Below are 19,129 nucleotides of genomic sequence, written 5' to 3'. Positions count from 1 at the left end.
CCACTGATTTCATATGAAAAGCAGAATGGAAAGAAAATAAAGGAGAGCCACTGGAGATCCAACAGTAGTGTTCAGGTTAATGCCTGCTTCAACAATGGACCTACAGTCATGTCTCCAGAACCAGGGTTAGAGCACTAGAGTAGACCCTGGGGTGTTGGTGTTTATGCACATGGCCCCTAGGACTGTACGTGTGTGCATATCGGTGTACATGGCCCCTCAAAATGTGTGTGTTGATCAGTATACATGTCTGTCTAAGTGCATAGCCCTTAGTGGAGTGGTGGCAGGCAGTTAGAGGCTAGTCTTTAGGGGGGCGGCAGCCTCCTCTTGAGGGGGGGCAGAAGAGGGGTCAACGGGGTCAGGGTGAATGGAGAGCACTCCAGAGGACTTGAACTTGGGCAGGTGGAGGCCAAACTTGTTCTCCACACCAGCGAAGGTGGCTGCAGCCAGACGGTAACCTCCCACATGGTCAGCACTGACCGGAGGAAGCTCAGAGACACGAGATTTAGGAGTGGGCTCAGACCCCGCCGGACGACTGGAGAAAGATCGAAGGAAACGAGACATTGGAGCTTAACTAACAGTGGTATCTTGGGTTATAACAGTGTGTGCACGCGTGTGTACTCACTGTCCTCCGAAGTCCACATATAACCACCTCTGTAGAAGCTCATAGGTCACCAGAGTCACTCCAAACTGAGGAGAGGATCGACATATACGAGCTGGGGGGGGGGGGAAGAGAGCGAGACAGAGAAAGTGAATTCCTATGTGTAGTCACTTTGACAGACAGACAAACACCACAACACACACCTCCAGCTCCCTTCCACAGTGCTCCGAATCCCTCCTCCTGCGTGATTTTCCTGAAACAGTCCATGACTCCAGTGTAGGTGGTATGTCCTGCCCTTGCTGCTACCTGCAGGCGTGTCTTGATGACATCAGCAGGTGTCACCAGGAAGGCAGCAGGGATGCCTGGGAAATGGAGTTAGATAGGGTGTCACTTGAGGCCATGACTGTTTTTGATAATCAAATCAAGTAGAATAGAAAATGTGAATAGGTCTGAAGCGTGTGTACCTCCGATGGCTCCAGATGCTAGCAGCAGTAACGGGCCTAGTCTACCCTGCTCGTCGGCAAACTGAGCCTTGGTGTGGGCATACACTGGGAAGAAGATGGCTGAGAACGGGATGTCTCGCAATAAACATGCTTTAGCACCCTACATACACAAGTAAATAAAAGACATTACAGTCAATGAAAAGGGCTTTCGTTTACCAAAATACAAGAACAATGGCACCAGACGTAATGGCCACACACGCCTACCTTGTAGAGGCCGAACAAGCCAAGGTCTCGGATGACACTGAGGGCGCCAATTCTGGGTCCTGTCGTGATCTCTCCTGCCACCTGCAGTCTGATCTTGACAATCTCCAGCGGGTTCGTAAAGACCACTTGGGAACCGCCTGCCTGCAGAGAGAGAGACACACACAAGGTGAAATGAGTGCGAAAGACATGGAGGGAGGGGAGGCTACCACAGCTTCCCATTCAGGTAGAACATAATGGGACGCGTTTAGAGTTGGGAAGTTTGACAGGAACAGGTTTGGTCATCGGGTCATACTCACACAGGCTCCGGCCAGCACCTCAGCAGCGAAGGGAATGGTGTCGTCTTTACCAGTGAACTTATCTCTCACAAAGTCATTAATCTACAGGGAGAACAGAGAGCGAGGAGATAAATGAGCAAATAAGTACTACAGAGAGAATAGTCAGGCATGTCTTCAACAAAATACGTGTTGCGTTATCTTAAGTTGCACGTCCATCGTGATTGGCTGAGTGGAGGGGGAGGAGTGAGACTCACCGTAAGTTTGATTGCCTTCTCTGGAGCCACGCCTATGAGCTGGGGAAGAAGACCTGCAGGGCAGCATGGGAGATTGAGTCCACATATGACATGAACCACGTCTCATGACGACAACAGTTTCTTAGGGGAGAAAGGGAGGAGAAAAAGAGTACGAGTAATGAAGGAAAATGTAAGAATTAAAGAACAAAGGAAGAAGTGAATGGATGGAGGCCGGTTGAGTGATGCAGTGTGGGTGAGCCAACAATACATGGCAGTCTCGCAGTCCTTTTTCCCATCAACAGAAGAGACAGCAGAAATGATAGGGCAGTGCAGAAAGGCAAAATAGCAGGCAATTTTTTTTTAAAGCGGACGAAGGAAAAAAAATAATAGGGACGGGAGGAAAACAGCAGCCAAGAGGGGAGGAAGACAGCAGCCAAGAGGGGAGGAAGACAGCAGCCAAGAGGGAAGGAAAAGCGAGCAGGAGAGCAACCAAGAATGCACAGTGTCCGTCCGTACCTCTGTAGAATCCAAAGAATCCTTCGTAGCGCAGCACCTTCTTGGCACAGTCAAAGCTGTTCTTGTACATCAGTTCTCCTACGAACGAGCTTGTACTCCTCTGGTTCTGCATCCTGGTCTTCACCAGGTCTATCGGATACACTGCCGTAGCTCCCATAGCTAGGAGACACAGTGTGCTATTGAAACTAGGCAAAACTTATTTTTTTAACCAAGTCACTTTTTATTTGGTGGGTGGGGGGGGGATATATTCCATGAAAGTATTCCTTACATCACACCAACCCCAGTCCCTTACCTCCAGCAATGGAGCCCAAGCTGAACCGGTAGGCCGACTCTGCGGCCTGCAGCAGTACGGACCTGGAACCATCATCCTGGCTCTGCTACACAGAGAGAGGAGAGTTTGACTCCCATGCACACTCACTCGCGCGCAGTCACACACAAATGCACGTCTCTTACCCGTTTCTGTAACTCGGCCAGGTGATAGGGCAGCGCTCCCTCCTCCAGCGGGGCTATCCTCTCAATGTCAGCAAAGTTCAGGCGCCTGAGACAACACCGCGTCATTACCACAACACTCTGAACAGGTGTGTATACAGTACGAGGCTTTTAGAGCAGTGCATGTTTACCCAGAGTGAGAGTGTAGGCCTGATAGCTGGTACAGGATGTCAATCTCCATGGGAGAGACCTGGCCAAACTTGTTCGCAGCATGGGCAAACTCCTCTAGAGAGAGATGGGTTAATAGTCTGCATAACACACGCTGTGCATCCACACATACTGCAGAGAGATTGAGAGAGCTTGCCAATGACAGTTCCTCTGCTGACAGACGACTGGCAAAGTGGGATCACGCTACTCCTCTCACACGTCTGGAGCACTTCTGACCAGTGTGTGTGTGTGTGTGTGTGTGGGGGGGGGTATACGATGGGAATGTGTGTGTGGGTATTCGCAAGGGCCTGTATAGGTCAAGGTGCACGCATGTTACCTTGAGTGACCTGTGTGTCCTTGCGGGTCCCGGCCAGCGTGCTATAGATCTTGCGGATCAGCTCCATGTTGTTGAGCAGAGCGTTGAAGGCGTTGAAGTAGGAGAAGCTGACCATGTGAGAGGTGCTGCCCCCCGCAGCCTGGGAGGACAATCGCACAGAGGAAGGCGTTAGAACAGGGACGCCCTCTCCACACACACACTCTCTTATCCCACACTCGCTCTTACCGAAACCAGGTTTTCCTCCACAAACAGTGTAAGCATGTGGTGTCGGATTGTGGCCATGATGTCACTGAAGTCCATGGCTGAGATGGTGCCGCTCTTGTTCTTGTCCTTCTGGGCAAAGGCCTGGCGCGCATGCTCCAACTGCAACTCCTGTAGGTAGAGAAGAGCGTGTGCAGTGCTTCCCCTAGGATATTTTTCAACAGTGGTGGCAATGTTCACGTGGGCTGTGGTAGCGGGCGAGGCCACTGGCATAGTTTTAGATGCCCTCCTCTTGGCCGAGACAAAACGGGGCCGTTTTATAAAGCTACATTTTCTACACATTTGCCACAGGGCAGATTATACACGTTCATGCCGTGTTGTTATGCTATTGGAATTTCACACGCGCAATACTTCACCGCGTGAGCGCCATGGAGCGTGTGCATGCATGACTGAGTGTGTGTGTATACCTGTAGAAACTGGGTGAACTCCAGGTAGCCGAGGCATTTCTTGCGGTCGTGTCCAAAGTGCAGGCAGATGAACTCACAGTCCCAGTTAAAGGGGATGTGGTGGTGCACAGTGGTCTGGCTGAAGATGTCCCGCACATTCTCTGTTTGAGGGATGGACAGAACCATAGAATTAGAATGAGCAGAATGGACATTCCCATTCAATGCAACGTTATGTGACGGGGAGGAACGGCGGCCATATTAGTTGTGCCATTTTAAAAACGGCTTCGCATCATCTCGCACTTTCTTTCTGTGCATCTGTGAACACCGGGACAATAAGCGGTTCTGCTCAGTCTATGACAGACCAGCGTTAACCTATATTCAGACATCAGATTAAAACAGTGGCCTTCAGCCTGAGTGACTGTACTAACAAACCATAAATGGTTCCCTTTAATTAGGCGTGCCATATGCGTGCGCGCACGCACACTAAAAAGTGTTTGAATGTGAGTGTATATAAGAGAGCATATTAGTGTGCCAAGTCTCAAAGAATAATCCTATTAAAAAAATATAAAAATAAAGATTCTCTGGTACTTGTCTACTTTTTAGCCAGTAGTTCTGAAAGAAGCGCTGCTCACGAGCCAAAAGTGGCCCCCGAAAATTGCGTACTACGTCACATATGTGCATTCTTTTGGGGGCTGGAAACAGTTGAAAGCAGGTAACGCCACCACCCCAACACACACACAGTCACGTACGTACCAAAGGAGATGTCTCCAGTGCCGGTCTTGTTAAACAACTGGAAGACTACGATAAAGAGAGCGTCCGGAACACACAGCGCTGACTCAAATGCCAAGAACTCCTGGAATGAGATCAGCCTGTGTGTTGAGAGAGAAAGAGAGAAGCAACATTAAAACAATATGCGCGATGCCATGAAGAACAACGCTTCAGATACAGATCCAATCAGAGGGAGAAAGGTTCAGTTTTTACTGAAACATAATGTCAGCAGTGATGTAGGGAGAAATTAGGCCATGCACTACTTCTTCAAAATGACTCCATGCATTTCAAAGTGTAAACCAATTGTAATGGATTTCAGGTCATTTCTCTAGAGACTTAAAGTGAAAAGACTCGCTGCTTGTAGGTTGGTACTTTTAAACAGCGCTGAATGACAGACATGTGCGTCATCCCCCTGCAAGACACACACACACACACACACTTGTATCCATTACATGACTGACCTAGGTTACAAACTTCACTTAGCATTTTTACTCTTTACGTTTTTATTTTTTTAACCTTTATTTAGCTAGGCAATCAAGTTAAGAACAAATTCTTATTTACAATGTTGGCAGGTACCCCACAGTTCCCCGGTAGGCCTTGTTCGGGGGCAGAACGACAGATTTTTACCTTGTCAGCTCGGGGATTCGATCCAGCAACCTTTTGGTTACTGGCCCAATGCTCTAACCACTAGGCTACCTGCCACTCAAAACATTAGTTCCCTGACCAGGAATCAAACCCGGGCCGCGGCGGTGAGAGCGCTGAATCCTAACCCTTAAAAAAGGCACACCTGTTACTTTGAGACATTTGACCTTGAAGGAGTAAATGTTTTCAGAATCATTAACTATTTAAGCCTATCTCATAAGAGTGGATTAAGTGTATTGAAAGGGCTTGTGCAGTGTGTGTGTATAATCTAATCTATGAGCACCCATTAAGGCAGCTTCTGTTCTTAGACCAAATAACATCCTAATGAACTGATCTAAGCATCACCATTGTATATGTGTGGGTATGAAACCTCTATCATTCATTACTGCAGGAGCCTTCTGCACAATGAAAACAATCTCCCATGGTTGATGTGGAGAGGGAGCACGACAGGAGACAAATAGAATGAGGGAGACAGCAGTCTAAGCATAATCAACTGTTAACCATGTACTTGGTGGAGACAGGATAAGGGAGAGAGAAAGATAGTGTGAGAGAGAGAGGGTTAACGCAGGCAGCTCTTCACCCGTCCTTGGTTGTGTCGGCTACACCGGCGATGAGCTGGACTGTTTTGGGGTTGTGGTGGATCTGTGTGTGCAGGCCCAGGTACTTCTGCACAAAGTCCCCTGGGGTCATCAACTTCTCGCCATCTGCATCCACAACACTGGCATGCTGGGGGGGGGGGGGGGGGTTAAAACAGAAATAGACAGTGTCACTTTGGGTTTCCTGCTAAACACTGACACACTAAAGGTGGATTAGGACAGAAAGGGTCCTTGACCTCACCCATCACACTGGCATGCTAAGGTGGTTGAGTGTGATGAGGTAATGTGTCATTGATTTTGTTAAGGCAGTGAATAAATGAAATATCTACAAACAAGCCATGAACAATCAATAAAATAGGCCATCACTCTAAATATAAATTAAGCTAGTTGAGAGAATGCCAAGATTGTGCAAAGGGTGGCTACTCTGATAAATCAAAAATATTTCCGGGTTACTACATGATTCCATGTGTCATTTCATAGTTTGTCTTCACTATTATCTACAATGTAGAAAATAGTCAAAATAAGTAACCATTGAATTAAGTGTGTAGTGTGTGTGTGCGGTGCTCGACTTGGACTGAAATGGGTGTCGGTACTCATTGTGGGTTTATATTTAGGTGTAGGCGCTCCACAATACTTTTGAGCTAATAATATCAGGAGTTCAAGCAGCAGAACATTGTGAGATTCCGGTATTCAACTCCAGCGAACTTCTGCCCAAATCAAGCCTCACAAGACACCCGCAAGCTAAATGATGTTAGACCTCTAATTAGTTCACTCTAGCCCAAAATATTTCCACACTGAAATGAATTCTACAGCAGACGTGAAGGACAACCAGAGATGTTCTTACCTTCTGAAAAATAACCTTCAGCTCGTTCGGGTCCGCTCGTTTGGTGGATTGCACCTGCCAAGCATTACGAATAATAGTGTAACGTTAGGGTAACGTTTCCCAAACTCGGTGCACGTTTTGGTTCTTGCCACACAGCTGATTGAAATAATCAACGAATCATCTAGCTTTGATCATTTGAATCAGCTGTGTAGTGTTAAGGAAATAAATAAAACGTACACCGAGTTTGGGAAACGCTGTATTAACGCATCATATGACGTTGTGCAGCGAAAACACAGTGAACGTATTTATATAGCTGAACGCAAACAGATCAGCAGTTTTGGTTGATGACAACTAACGTTATCAGTAATACATATTATCTAGCTGGTGACAATTGGATAAAACTGGAATGCCTTGAGGTTGTGTCCTTGCAATTAGAAATAAGAAATTAAAATATTTCAAAAGCAGGCAGAGGACTTGAAAGATTGCGATAATACGAGACCGACAATTACTTGTCAAAACGAATGCTAATGGAGAAAAAATCACACAGCTTTTACTGTGTAGGCGAGTTGACCATGAAAAAGTGTTTCTAACTAACGAAAGTAGTTAACTGTTTCCAAGTTGTGTTGCTATTCTTATATCTATCTACTCAGATGAAGACACAAACCATTCCAATGACTCGTTGGGTTTAAAACCGCAAAGAATAGATCAGACGAGTGGGTAGTTGAGTGATGCGGCTGTCATCATTGCACAATATTGCCAGTTAGCTGTAGTATTGCAATGATAATCAAAAGATACAGCTGCTAGCCCTATCGCCAACTGGTTTGTGGCTGTTCATTCAAGGCCAGAGACCGGGCGTTAGCGCAGTCAAATGATCCCAGAAAATATGTACAACGAAACAGATAAAGCACGTAGACTACATTAAAAACTATTTCTATAAACGTAAAGCAAGCAATGCCGAAGTCACCTCGAACGTCATACTGGTTTTGACGTCACGTATAGTCGCTGGCGCAAACGCTTTCACTGGAGAATTCCAAATAAATGAAATTAAAAAAAGCGAGCTCCGGTGCAATTTGAGACGATTGCAACAAACCCGCTAGTCTAGTGCAGTGTGTCCCATCTGTCTTTTTTTGTTAAAAAAAAGGTGTGTTAGCTGTAGTAATCGTGTGCCAACATTCCACGGTTTGAGCATTCCGTAGATGTTGTAAGGATACGTCTTTTTGCACAGGTTTGAAATCGGAGCCTGAAAACAGACCAACTCACTGACCACAATCCAGATCATTTGACCAATTAACCTGGCCACACATCATTTTGAGTTTGGGAAAACGAATAATAAACCAGGTCTATTCTGCATGCACCTATAGGTTACACATCAACCAATTATTTAAAGACCTGTAGGCTCTCTCTGAGACTGAAACTCACTCAACCTGGTAGACTGGAAACCCCGAAGCAGTAATCCAATAATAGCAATTTTTTTCATGTATATATTTTTTTAAATACAACTACAGGAGCCTGCTCTCAATATTCAAAATGCACCAGAGAGCATAATTTAGCAACAGGTGATCAAAAAGCACATTTATCTGCCAAAACGAAGGAAACACCAACATAAAGTGTCTTAGTTTTTATTTGATTTTTGATTTTACAATTGCTAACAAGTGTTTAGCTATACTTTAAGATGCTTTTTCTAAACTCATAACACAGCAACACATCAACACATCAACATCACACAATTAGCCAAATAGTTCATTTTCTGCTCAGAACCACATTTTGTTCATTAAATACATTTAAAAATGCAAAAAACAACTCTCTCTACAAACACTAACTCTCAAAACACGGCAAACCCGACTCAATATCTAATCATTCTGTCACAACACTGGCGCATGTTTTCTATCCAAGAGGAACATATAGTCAATCATAGCACAATGACTTTCAAAATACTAACAGTTTATGGCATTACGAAAACTGCATTACTTTTCATGTTTCAGTTCTACCTGCATACAATAGACAATATAAAATCCATAGTTTTTTATAATTCAGTTTCCTTTTACTGTAAACCACTCTACATTTTTGGGGTTGAGTGTCTAATGTGTGCATTTTTGGGGTTGAGTTTCTAATGTGTGCATTTTTTGGGTTGAGTGTCTAATGTGTGCATTTTTGGGGTTGAGTGTCTAATGTGTGCATTTTTTGGGTTGAGTGTCTAATGTGTGCATTTTTTGGCAACATACTATCTAAAAGTGAATGAGTCATATTTACTTCATAGAATGTACAGTACAAAAAGAAAATTGTAAGTGACGGAGTTGCTGCCGTAAAAGCTTTATTAGCAACATGAAATTGCTGCCAGTGATCAACAACACATCCAACATACATGGCCTTTGGTTCCAAATGTGTACAAAATAAAACACAATTACAGTAAAAACAAGGCACAGAAGGGGAAAAAACACAAAAATGCAGTCCTGCTCTAATCTATATCATCTTCAGCAGTCTCGTCCACGTCACATCTTATGTCGTCTCTCGCTATGCACCTTGGATAGAAACGCTTGTCATGCCTTATCCACCCCTGACAGTCTTCAGCTGAGATGTCTCTGCAGCCGGCTTCCATTGCATCCAGGAGGGACATTTGGTCATGTGGCCGATGATCATACACTTTCCACCTCCAGGTAGAAAAACATTCCTCAAAGTTACTCCTCTGCCTGGTCCAGCTACTCCTCTCCCTGGTCGAACTACCCCTCTCCCTGGTCCAGCTACTCCTCTCCCTGGTCCAACTACCCCTCTCCCTGGTCCAGCTACTCCTCTGCCTGGTCCAACTACTCCTCTCCCTGGTCCAGTTACTCCTCTCCCTGGTCCAGCTAATAAATCCAAAGAGTCCCCTTTTTACTGTGTATGTCCATGTAAAGAACTTCAACATCTGGCTATGTCTTCGATTGAGATTAGAATCAGCTGTGGTTGGTCTATTTTACACAACTTACAGTAAATCAGCTTTTTCTCAATGTTTCAATTATCTGTTCATTCAAAAATGCTTATCAGCTGTTTCAATATAGCTTTTGAGCTGCTGTTGTTGCAGAAGTAGAGGCTTTATATTATATTTAAGGTTTTGAACACTATGTCTTCATTTCTGGCATGCTGTGTTCAAGCATTTGTAATTAAGACAAGAAAGATCCGTAATTTTGGCATTGCGTAAGCTTGTATGTTAAGAAAATGTAAGCATTTTAGAAACCTGTTGCATATTCTGGGAAAACAACCTAAATTGCATTAATGATATGGTCCACAACAGACAGATATTGTGCTAATTGTGTTTAGAGTTTTGAAAATGTGACTACAGATTGTAGAAAAGGATGTTAGCGATTGTAAAACAAAACTGTAAAGGGGTGTTGTATCACCACGAGATGCCAGAACAGCTTCAAAAGTGCCTTGGCATAGAGTCTACAAGTAGACATAAACCATGCCAAGAGAATGCACCCCACATCATAACATATACTTTGTATCCCTTGTTTACTCAAGCTTTTCCTTTATTTGTGGCAGTTACCTGTATGCCTATGGGGCTATGCATGCAGAATACACCTGGAATACACCTGGTTTATTATTCGTTTTCCCAAACTACATTTCTTTTGGTGTGACCAGGTTAATTGAGCAATTGATCTGAATAGCGGTCAGTGAGGTAGTGGTCTAATTTCATGCTCACATTTCAAACCCGTGCAATAAACGTATCATTACATCACCCATGGACTGCTCAAACCGTGGAATGTTGTCACGCGATTACTACAGCTAAATTAACACACGACACGGCCCAACCTTTAGCACAAAAAGACAGATGGACACACTACACTAGACTAGTGGGTTTGATGCAATCGTCTCAAATTGCACCAGAGCTCGCTTTTTTATTTCATGTATCATTACTTATTTTCATGTATCAGTCCAAGTCGAAGTGAATTTATTGAACAATAAAATATTAAATGTCTTAAGAGGAAAATACAGTCTATTCCTGAGCATCATCGTCTTTTTATACTGTATCAAAGCATACTTCTTGGCTTTACTCAGCCAGGACCGGATTAAGAAATCATAGGCCCCTCATCTTGGCAATAGCCTATCTCAAAATGAGCTACTTTGAAAAATAGTGCTGCTGTTAGCTACAAATTGGGAGGTGTTGAGAAAAAAATGGTTTCTATTAGTTCCACAGACATATTAGTCTTCTGATTTCTAAACTGTACATACAAATATAAATAAATCTGCAATACGAAAACCGACAGCCCCAATCAACCATAGAAATATAATCCATAGATGGCACTTTCCATTCAAATCAGGACTGGCATCCATTGCTAGTGTACCCATTAGTTTAACAGTCAAATTGCCAGGGTAAGAGGTTACAAAACCCTTTTATGGATTATAAATCTATGGCCACAAGGAACAAGCTGTAGCCTATATTTGGCGTGCATACTGCCCAAACTGCAGCCTTCCTGACTGTAGGCATACAGGTAACTGCCAAAATAAAGGAAACACTTGAGTAAACAAGGGATACAAAGTATATGTTATGGTGTGGGATGCATTTTCCTCTGCATGGTTTATGTCTACTTGTAGAATCTATGCCAAGGCACTTTGAAGCTGTTCTGGCAGCTCGTGGTGGCGCAACACCATTTTAAGACACTTTATTTGGGTGTTTCCTTCATTTTGGCAGATACATGTATGTGCTTGTGATAAAATTTATTCCACAGTTATTTTTTATAAGCTATTGATCATCTGTTGCTAAATTTTGCACTCTGCTGTATTTTGAACATTGAGAGCGGGCTCCTGTAGTTGGATAAAAAAAACAATTATACATTGAAATGTTTTTATTTTTGTTTATTTTATTTTTTTGCCTCTTGGGCCGTCTACGGGCTTGGGCCCAGCCCGACGTCAACCAATAATTTAATGGCCTGTAGGTTCTCTCTGAGACTGAAACTTACACAACCTGGTAGACTGGAAATCCTGAAGCAATAATCCAACTAAATATTCTGTTTCCTAGATTGTCTATAGGGCCTCATTTCAAATTCCAAGTTTTTCACATCCAATTGTTCACCAGGTTGAATAAAAATCATAACCAAATTTGAAACACTGTGTGTAAACTTTCCCCCTTTCCGCTGATCTGACATCAGTTTAAAACGGACTCTCTCTCTCTCTCTCTCTCTCTCTCTCTCTCTCTATCTCTCTCTCTCTCTCTCTCTCTCTCCATCTCTCTCTCTCTCTCTCTCTCTCTCTCTCTCTCATTTTATTGCAGGCAGCAATGTAGTGCACTGCCAACCCACAGCTCTCTGCGTCCTCCCCTAACAGGACAGGTAGCCTGTCCTCATCAGAGAGGTATTTGAAACCTTGAATAAAAGTTTCACATTTAGGGAAATTACACTCTCTAATTGTTTTATATATTTTTTTTACATTTTGTCAGGAAATGCAGCTGTCTCAGGTTCTGCTGTGGTGCCGTGGTTGCACAGCCTTTCCTCTAGAGGGAGCCATGTTTTCATGTGTCTACCCTTCTCAATGGCAAGGCTGTGCTCGCTGAGCCTGTACTTTGTCAAGGTTTTTCTAAGGTTTTGATCAAGAACCATGTTTAAATAGTTTGCCACGGTGCACTGTCATTTTAGGGCCAGATAGCACTGCATTTTGCTTTGTGCTTGTGTTTCCCAATAAGTAATGTAGACTTGTTTTGACTTTGATGTAATTTGGTTAATTCTGATTGTTCTGGAACGGACTCTCTCTCTCTCTCTCTCTCTCTCTCTCTCTCTCTCTCTCTCATTTTGACCCCTTGTGGTCTGGATGTTCTGGCCCTGAGACTTCAGTGTGTTAGCAGAACAGGTTTGTGAACTCAGCTGGATGAGGGGACTCTTTTCTTTGCTCAGCTCTTGGCATTGCATGGCTTGGTAATGTATGAGAGGGGGTCACTGTATTTTAGATGTTTCCAAAACTTAATTGCTCTTTTTTAAATATTTTTTTACTAGTGGATATTGGCCTAATTCTGTCCTGCATGCATTGTTTGTAGTTTTTGTCGTGGAGAATCGTTTCAAAATATAACACTTACAAGAACTTGTGAATTCAATATAGGCTTTTAATACAAACATACAGTATCAGAAGCCGAGCTGGTCCGCAGAACAACTCCCTTCCCTAAGCTCTGGCTCTGTATTTATACACATACAACATATGAGTCCATCTCACATGCAAATGAAGTTACTTCCCTCAATCCATCTGCCACCATTATCTTTCTATCTGTGCTTCCTGCTTGTTCACGCCCAATAACGCACATATCTGCTTTCAGTTAAGTTATAATGGTGGCAGGACCTCTTCATGTCCCAAAAATAATACATGCCCATCTTATCCTATGGGCCCCTTATGTTTAGCTTGGTGTGTTCTCTGGTATGTCTGTCCTTATTAGGACTCGTAGACTATGTGTCTCTTCTAACATTCCTTCAGCATCTTCATGCCCTAAATTATTTTAGTATTTTTGGGGTTTATTGCCAGGGCCCAGGTGCTGTGGGTGACAGCAGGCATGGGTCATCTGCGAAGAGCAGGCATTTAAACTCTGAATTGTGGAGACTAACACCAGGGGCTGAGGTTTTTTACTAGAATAGTGGCCAATTCGTTTATGTAAATATTGAAGAGTGCAGGGCTCAGATTGCAACCCTGGCAAAGGCCCCGCCCCTGTTATTTTCTTGCCAATTTTGATGCTGCACGTATTGCCAGTATACATTTATTTAATTATTTAATATATTTTACCCCCTACACCACTTCCAATAACTTTGTAGAACAGTCCTGTATGCCAAATAGAATCAAATGCTTTTTGGAGGTCGATAAAGAAAGCATACATGTTGGTATTATTTTGGCGGACATTTTTATCTATCAGGGTGTGTAGGGTGTAAATATGATAGGTCGGGCGATGTTTTAGTATAAATCCAATTTAGCTTTTACTCAAAACATTGTGCTTATTAATTAAGGAAGTTTAGAACTCTTACATTTATAATACTACAGAAAACCTTCCCCAGGTTACTGTTCACACAAATGCCTCTGTAATTGTTGGGGACAAATTTGTCTCCGTTCTTAAAGATTTGGGTTATGAGTCATTGATTCTAGATGTCAGGGAAATAACCTACACTCAGGATCAAATTAAACAGTTTTAATATAGCCAATTGAAATTTTGCACTAGTGAACTTGAGCATCTCATTTAGGATGCCATCAGGTCCACATGCTTTTTTAAATTTGAGGGCCTGAAGTTTCTTATTGGTCAGTAATTGGGGAGTCCAATGGATTTTGATTGTCCTTTATAGATTTTTCTAATCCATCCAACTTCATGAATTTGGCATTGTTCTGCGTTTGCATCAATTTGAATGGTGTTCCATAGTGTTTTAAAATGGGTTGTTCATATGTCAACATTCTGTATCGCTAATTCCTCTAGTTTAGATTTATTTTTTATTTTTCTAAAATTTTGCTAGAAGTTGTTTGTGTTTATGGACTTCACAATTAGTGTCAGCTGCTTGCTTTTGAAAAAAGCAAAAAAAGGCTGCCTAAGTATGATTCCCAGTCAGAGACGATAGACAGCTGTCCCTGATTGAGAACCATACCCGGCCAAAACAAAGAAATACAAAAAACATAGAAAACAGAATATAGAATGCCCACCCAAATCACACCCTGACCAAACCAAAATGGAGACAGTCCAATGTTTATGAGTTTAGGCCCTGAATGTTCCACATGCTAACTGATAGCGATTTCATGTTGCAAAAAGAAAGAATAGCACAGTCAGAAATACAGTAACTACTAACTACTAAGTTGTTAAGAGTGAGATAAAAAGGATAACAGCAAACATTTATTCTGTATATATATATATATATATATGTGTGTGTGTGTGTGTGTGTTCCTGGATGGCAGGGAGCTCGTTCCCTGTGATGTATTGGACCCTTTTTAGCACCTTGCGTTTGGTTGGACGTCAAGCAGTTGCCATACCAAGCGGTGATGCAGCCGGTCAAGATGCTCCCAATGGTGCAACTATATCACTTTTTGAGGATCTGAGGGGTCTTGCCAATTCCTTTCAGATTCCTGAGGCATTGTAGTGCCCTCTTCACGACTGTGTTGGTGTGTTTTGACCATGATAGATCCTTAGTGATGTGGACACAGAGGAACTTGAAGCTCTCGACCCGCTCCACTACAGCCCAATCGATGTGAATTGGGGCGTGCTCGGCCCTCCATTTTCCTGTAGTTCACCATCAGCTCCTTTGTCTTGCTGACATTGAGGGAGAGGTTGTTGTCCTGGCACCACACTGCCAGGTCTCTGCCCTCCTCCCTATAGGCTGTCTCATCATCAATGATAAGGTCTACCACCATCTCATCGTCGGCAAACTTAACAATGGTGTTGGAGTCTTGCGCACGCAGTTGTGGGTGAACAGATAGTACAAGAGGGGACTAAGCATGCACACACTTGAGCTCGGGACCCTGGGACTGGTCACCTCCCTCTGAAACTGCATCCTGGACTTTCTGACGAGCTGCACCTATGGGGTGAGGATAGGCAAGAACACCTCCGCCACGCTGACCCTCAACACGGAAGCCCGACAGGGGTGTGTGCTTAGTCTCCTCCTGTACTCCCTGTTCACCCACAACTACGTGGGCATGCATGACTCCAACACACCATCATTAAGTTTGCTGATGATACGACGCAGGTAGGCCAATCACCAACAGTGATGAGCCAGCCTATGTGGAGTAGGTCTGAGACACTGCCAGGACAACAATCTCTCCCTCAATGTCAGCAAGGCCATGGAGCTGATCGTGGACTACAGGAAAAAGCAGGGGAAGCACATCCAGGATCTTAATACCAGGCAATGTCTAAGGAAGGTCCAGAAAATTGCCACATATTTCAGCCACCCAAGCCATGGACTGTTCTCTGTGCTACCGTCAGGCAAGCAGTATTAGAGCATCAAGTCTCAGACCAACAGGCAATTAGACTGTCGAATTGCTAATCAATGGCCACCCGGAGTCCTGGAATATCTGTATATCTGTAGACTATATCCCACCATATACACTGCTGCTACTATCCTTTAACCCTGCGTACATGTGAATATCTACATCAATTACCACGTATCCCTGCATATTGTTATGGTATTGGTACACCTTGTACACAAAACATTAAGAACACCTGCTCTTTCCATCACTTAGACTGACCAGGTGAATCCAGGTGAAAGCCATGATCCCTTATTGATGTCACTTGTAAATCCACTTCGATCACTGTAGATGAAGGGGAGGAGACAAGTTAAAGAAGGATTTTTAAGCCTTGAGACAATTGAGACATGACTTATACTAGAGGTCGACCGATTAATCTGATTAATTAGGACCGATTTCAAGTTTTCATAACAATCGGAAATCGGTATTTTTGGGATCCGATTTGACGATTTAAAAAAAATGTTTTAATTTGTATTTTTTTATACCTTTATTTAACTAGGCAAGTCAGTTGACGGCCTAGGAACGGTGGGTTAACTGCCTTGTTCAGGGGCAGAACGACAGATTTTCACCTTGTCAGCTCTGGGGATTCAATCTTGCAACCTTACAGTTAACTAGTCCAACGCAATAACGACCTGCCTCTCTCTCGTTGCACTCCACAAGGAGACTGCCCGTTACACAAATGCAGTAAGCCAAGGTAAGTTGCTAGCTAGCATTAAACTTATCTTATAAAAAACAATCAATCATAATCACTAGTTAACTACACATGGTTGATGATATTACTAGATATTATCTAGCGTGTCCTGCGTTGCATATAATCTGACTGAGCATACAAGCATACAAGTGTCTAAGTATCTGACTGAGCGGTGGTAGGCAGAGGTGTAAACATTCGTTCAAACAGCACTTTTGTGCGTTTTGTCAGCAGCTCTTCGTTGTGCGTCAAGCATTGCGCTGTTTATGACTTCAAGCCTATCAACTCCCGAGATGAGGCTGGTGTAACCGAAGTGAAATGGCTAGCTAGTTAGCGCGCGCTAATAGCATTTCAAACATCACTCGCTCTGAGCCTTGTGGTGGTTGTTTCCCTTGCTCTGCATGGGTAAAGCTGCTTCGATGGTGGCTGTTGTCATTGTGTTGCTGGTTCGAGCCCAGGGAGGAGCGAGGAGAGGGACAGAAGCTAAACTGTTACACTGGAAATACTAAAGTGCCTATAAGAACATCCAATAGTCAAAGGTTAATGAAATACAAATGGTATAGAGGGAAATAGTCCTATAATTCTTATAATAACTACAACCTAAAACTTCTTACCAGGGAATATTGAAGACTCATGTTAAAAGGAACCACCAGCTTTCATATGTTCTCATGTTCTGAGCAAGGAACTGAAACGTTAGCTTTCTTACATAGCACATATTGCACTTTTACTTTCTTCTCACATGTTTTTGCATGATTTAAACCAAATTGAACATGCTTCATTATTTACTTGAGGCTAAATTGATTTTAATGATGTATTATACAGTATTAAGTTAAAATAAGTGTTCATTCATTATTGTTGTAATTGTCATTATTACAAATACATTTAAAAAAATTGTCCGATTAATCGGTATCGGCTTTTTTGGTCCTCCAATAATCGGTATCGGCGTTGAAAAATCATAATCGGTCGACCTCTAGCTTATACCATTCAGAATGTGAATTGGAAAGACAAAAGATTTAAGTGCCTTTGAACAGGGTTTGGTAGTAGATGCCAGGCGCACTAGTTTATGTGAAGAACTGCAACGCTGCTGGGGTTTTCACGCTCAACAGTTTCCAGTGTGTATCAAGAATGGTCCACCATCCAAAGAACATCCAGCTATTCATTGGAGTCAACATGGGCCAGCATTCCTGTGGAACACTTTCAACATCTTATAGAGTCCCTGCCCCGACAAATTAAGGCTGTTATGAGGGCAAAATGGAGAGGTCCAACTCAATATGAGAAGGTGTTCCTAATGCTTGGTATTGCGTCATTCTTGTGTTTTATTTCTCATGTTTTTGTAGTTTTTTTCTTCTTCTTCTAACGCTGCATCATTGGGAAAGAGCTTGTAAGTAAACATTTCACTGTAAGGTCCAGTTGTATTCGGAGCATGTGATAAATCAAATTTGATTTGATGAATAAAAGATTAATTGGTTGCTCCTTGATAATACAACAGATGAGTACACCCTACTGGACAAAAAGCTTACAGCTTCTGGCATTTCCAGGTGGTCTCCAAGTACTAACCAGGCCCGTCCCTGCTTAGCTGAGATCAGACATATTAAGGCTGGTGGGTCGTAAGCTGGGCCGATGAATGCAGGGACGGATTAATGCAGAGGTTTCCCGGGGCTGAAGACCCTGGGCACAGGCTCATGGGTGGCCTAAGAGGCAGCAAAACATTTAGTTTTTTAATTACAGAAATATATACTGTATATATTATACATACAGTATTGTCATGACGTTGCCTTCTTTGGGTAAAGCAAGCCCCATCCCCCTCTCCCTGCCTCCTTCAACTAGGCTGCTATGGTCAGAGAGGTCATACATTCCAGGAAGATCCTGCCTCATGGCCACACAGTATAGAGACACAGTATAGAGAGTGAAGTTTCATAGAGAACAAAGGAATTTCTTCCACTTGAGGTCCGAAAAACATTTATGTTCCGGAGAAGGTATAAAAGATTGGTGAAGAATCCAGCTACGAACTGGTCCGTTTTTTACATTTTGGTGAGGCTCATGGGAGACGGTGCGGCCACATTACCATAACGCTGTTTATTTATTAATAGCCTCAGATATGAGGTTTACATCTTAATTGTTGTATAAGATGAATGAGTCAGAATGATACTGTTTGTAAAATTGTGTAATGTGATTTTGGACTTTTTAATGAAGGAAACTCCAATTCCCTTTTGAATTTAACTAAATCAGAGGACCGCCCATGAGCATTGTCACGTTCTGACCTTTATTTCCTTTGTTTTGTATTTATTTAGTATGGTCAGGGCGTGAGTTGGGTGGGCAGTCTATGTTTGTTTTTCTATGTTTTGGGGCATTTCTATGTTTCGGCCTAGTATGGTTCTCAATCAGAGGCAGGTGTCATTAGTTGTCTCTGATTGAGAATCATACTTAGGTAGCCTGGGTTGCACTGTTTGTTTGTGGGTGATTGTCTATGTTAGTGGCTTGTGTCAGCACAGGTCTAATTTGTAGCTTCACGGTCGTCATTTGTTTATTGTTTTGTATGCAGTGTCAGTACTTTCTTTATTAAAGATTTACCATGGACACTTACCACGCCGCATATTGGTCCTCTGATCCTTTTCGCCTCTCCTCTTCAGATGAAGAGGAGGACGACCGTGACAAGCACAGTTATGGTCGGGCATCCTGGGACAGGCCCTTTTCTGCAACTCCTACCTAAAACCCCAACTTTG

At 43.1% G+C, this 19,129-nt stretch overlaps 1 protein-coding gene across 1 annotated transcript; it reads right to left on the bottom strand.

Moving 5' to 3' along the window:
- Nucleotides 1–170: 170 nt before the first annotated feature.
- Nucleotides 171–7,865, bottom strand: LOC139377408 (electrogenic aspartate/glutamate antiporter SLC25A12, mitochondrial-like). Its single transcript, XM_071120436.1, has 18 exons — nt 7,743–7,865; nt 6,800–6,853; nt 5,940–6,085; nt 4,703–4,818; nt 3,971–4,110; nt 3,528–3,674; nt 3,303–3,441; nt 2,950–3,043; nt 2,783–2,867; nt 2,622–2,706; nt 2,330–2,488; nt 1,835–1,887; nt 1,602–1,682; nt 1,306–1,446; nt 1,063–1,201; nt 802–960; nt 623–713; nt 171–532 (listed from the first exon to the last, which is right to left on the bottom strand). Exons 1-18 carry the CDS (start codon nt 7,752–7,754, stop codon nt 289–291), a joined length of 2,085 nt encoding a protein of 694 aa, XP_070976537.1. The 5' UTR covers nt 7,755–7,865; the 3' UTR covers nt 171–288.
- Nucleotides 7,866–19,129: the final 11,264 nt, after the last annotated feature.

Source organism: Oncorhynchus clarkii, chromosome 20 (assembly GCF_045791955.1).
Source record: "Oncorhynchus clarkii lewisi isolate Uvic-CL-2024 chromosome 20, UVic_Ocla_1.0, whole genome shotgun sequence".
NCBI classification, from domain to species: domain Eukaryota; kingdom Metazoa; phylum Chordata; class Actinopteri; order Salmoniformes; family Salmonidae; genus Oncorhynchus; species Oncorhynchus clarkii.
The sequence above is the reverse complement of the archived record's forward strand: the minus strand, read 5'-3'. Positions and strand labels throughout refer to the sequence as shown.

What these genes read in the sequence shown, in the direction of transcription:
- LOC139377408 (XM_071120436.1), bottom strand. An exon ending in GGACACACAGGTCACTCAAG is followed by an intron (nt 3,044 to 3,302) that starts GTAACATGCGTG and finishes ATCTCTCTCTAG; the next exon opens with AGGAGTTTGCCCATGCTGCG. An exon ending in GGCCTACACTCTCACTCTGG is followed by an intron (nt 2,868 to 2,949) that starts GTAAACATGCAC and finishes GTGTTGTCTCAG; the next exon opens with GCGCCTGAACTTTGCTGACA.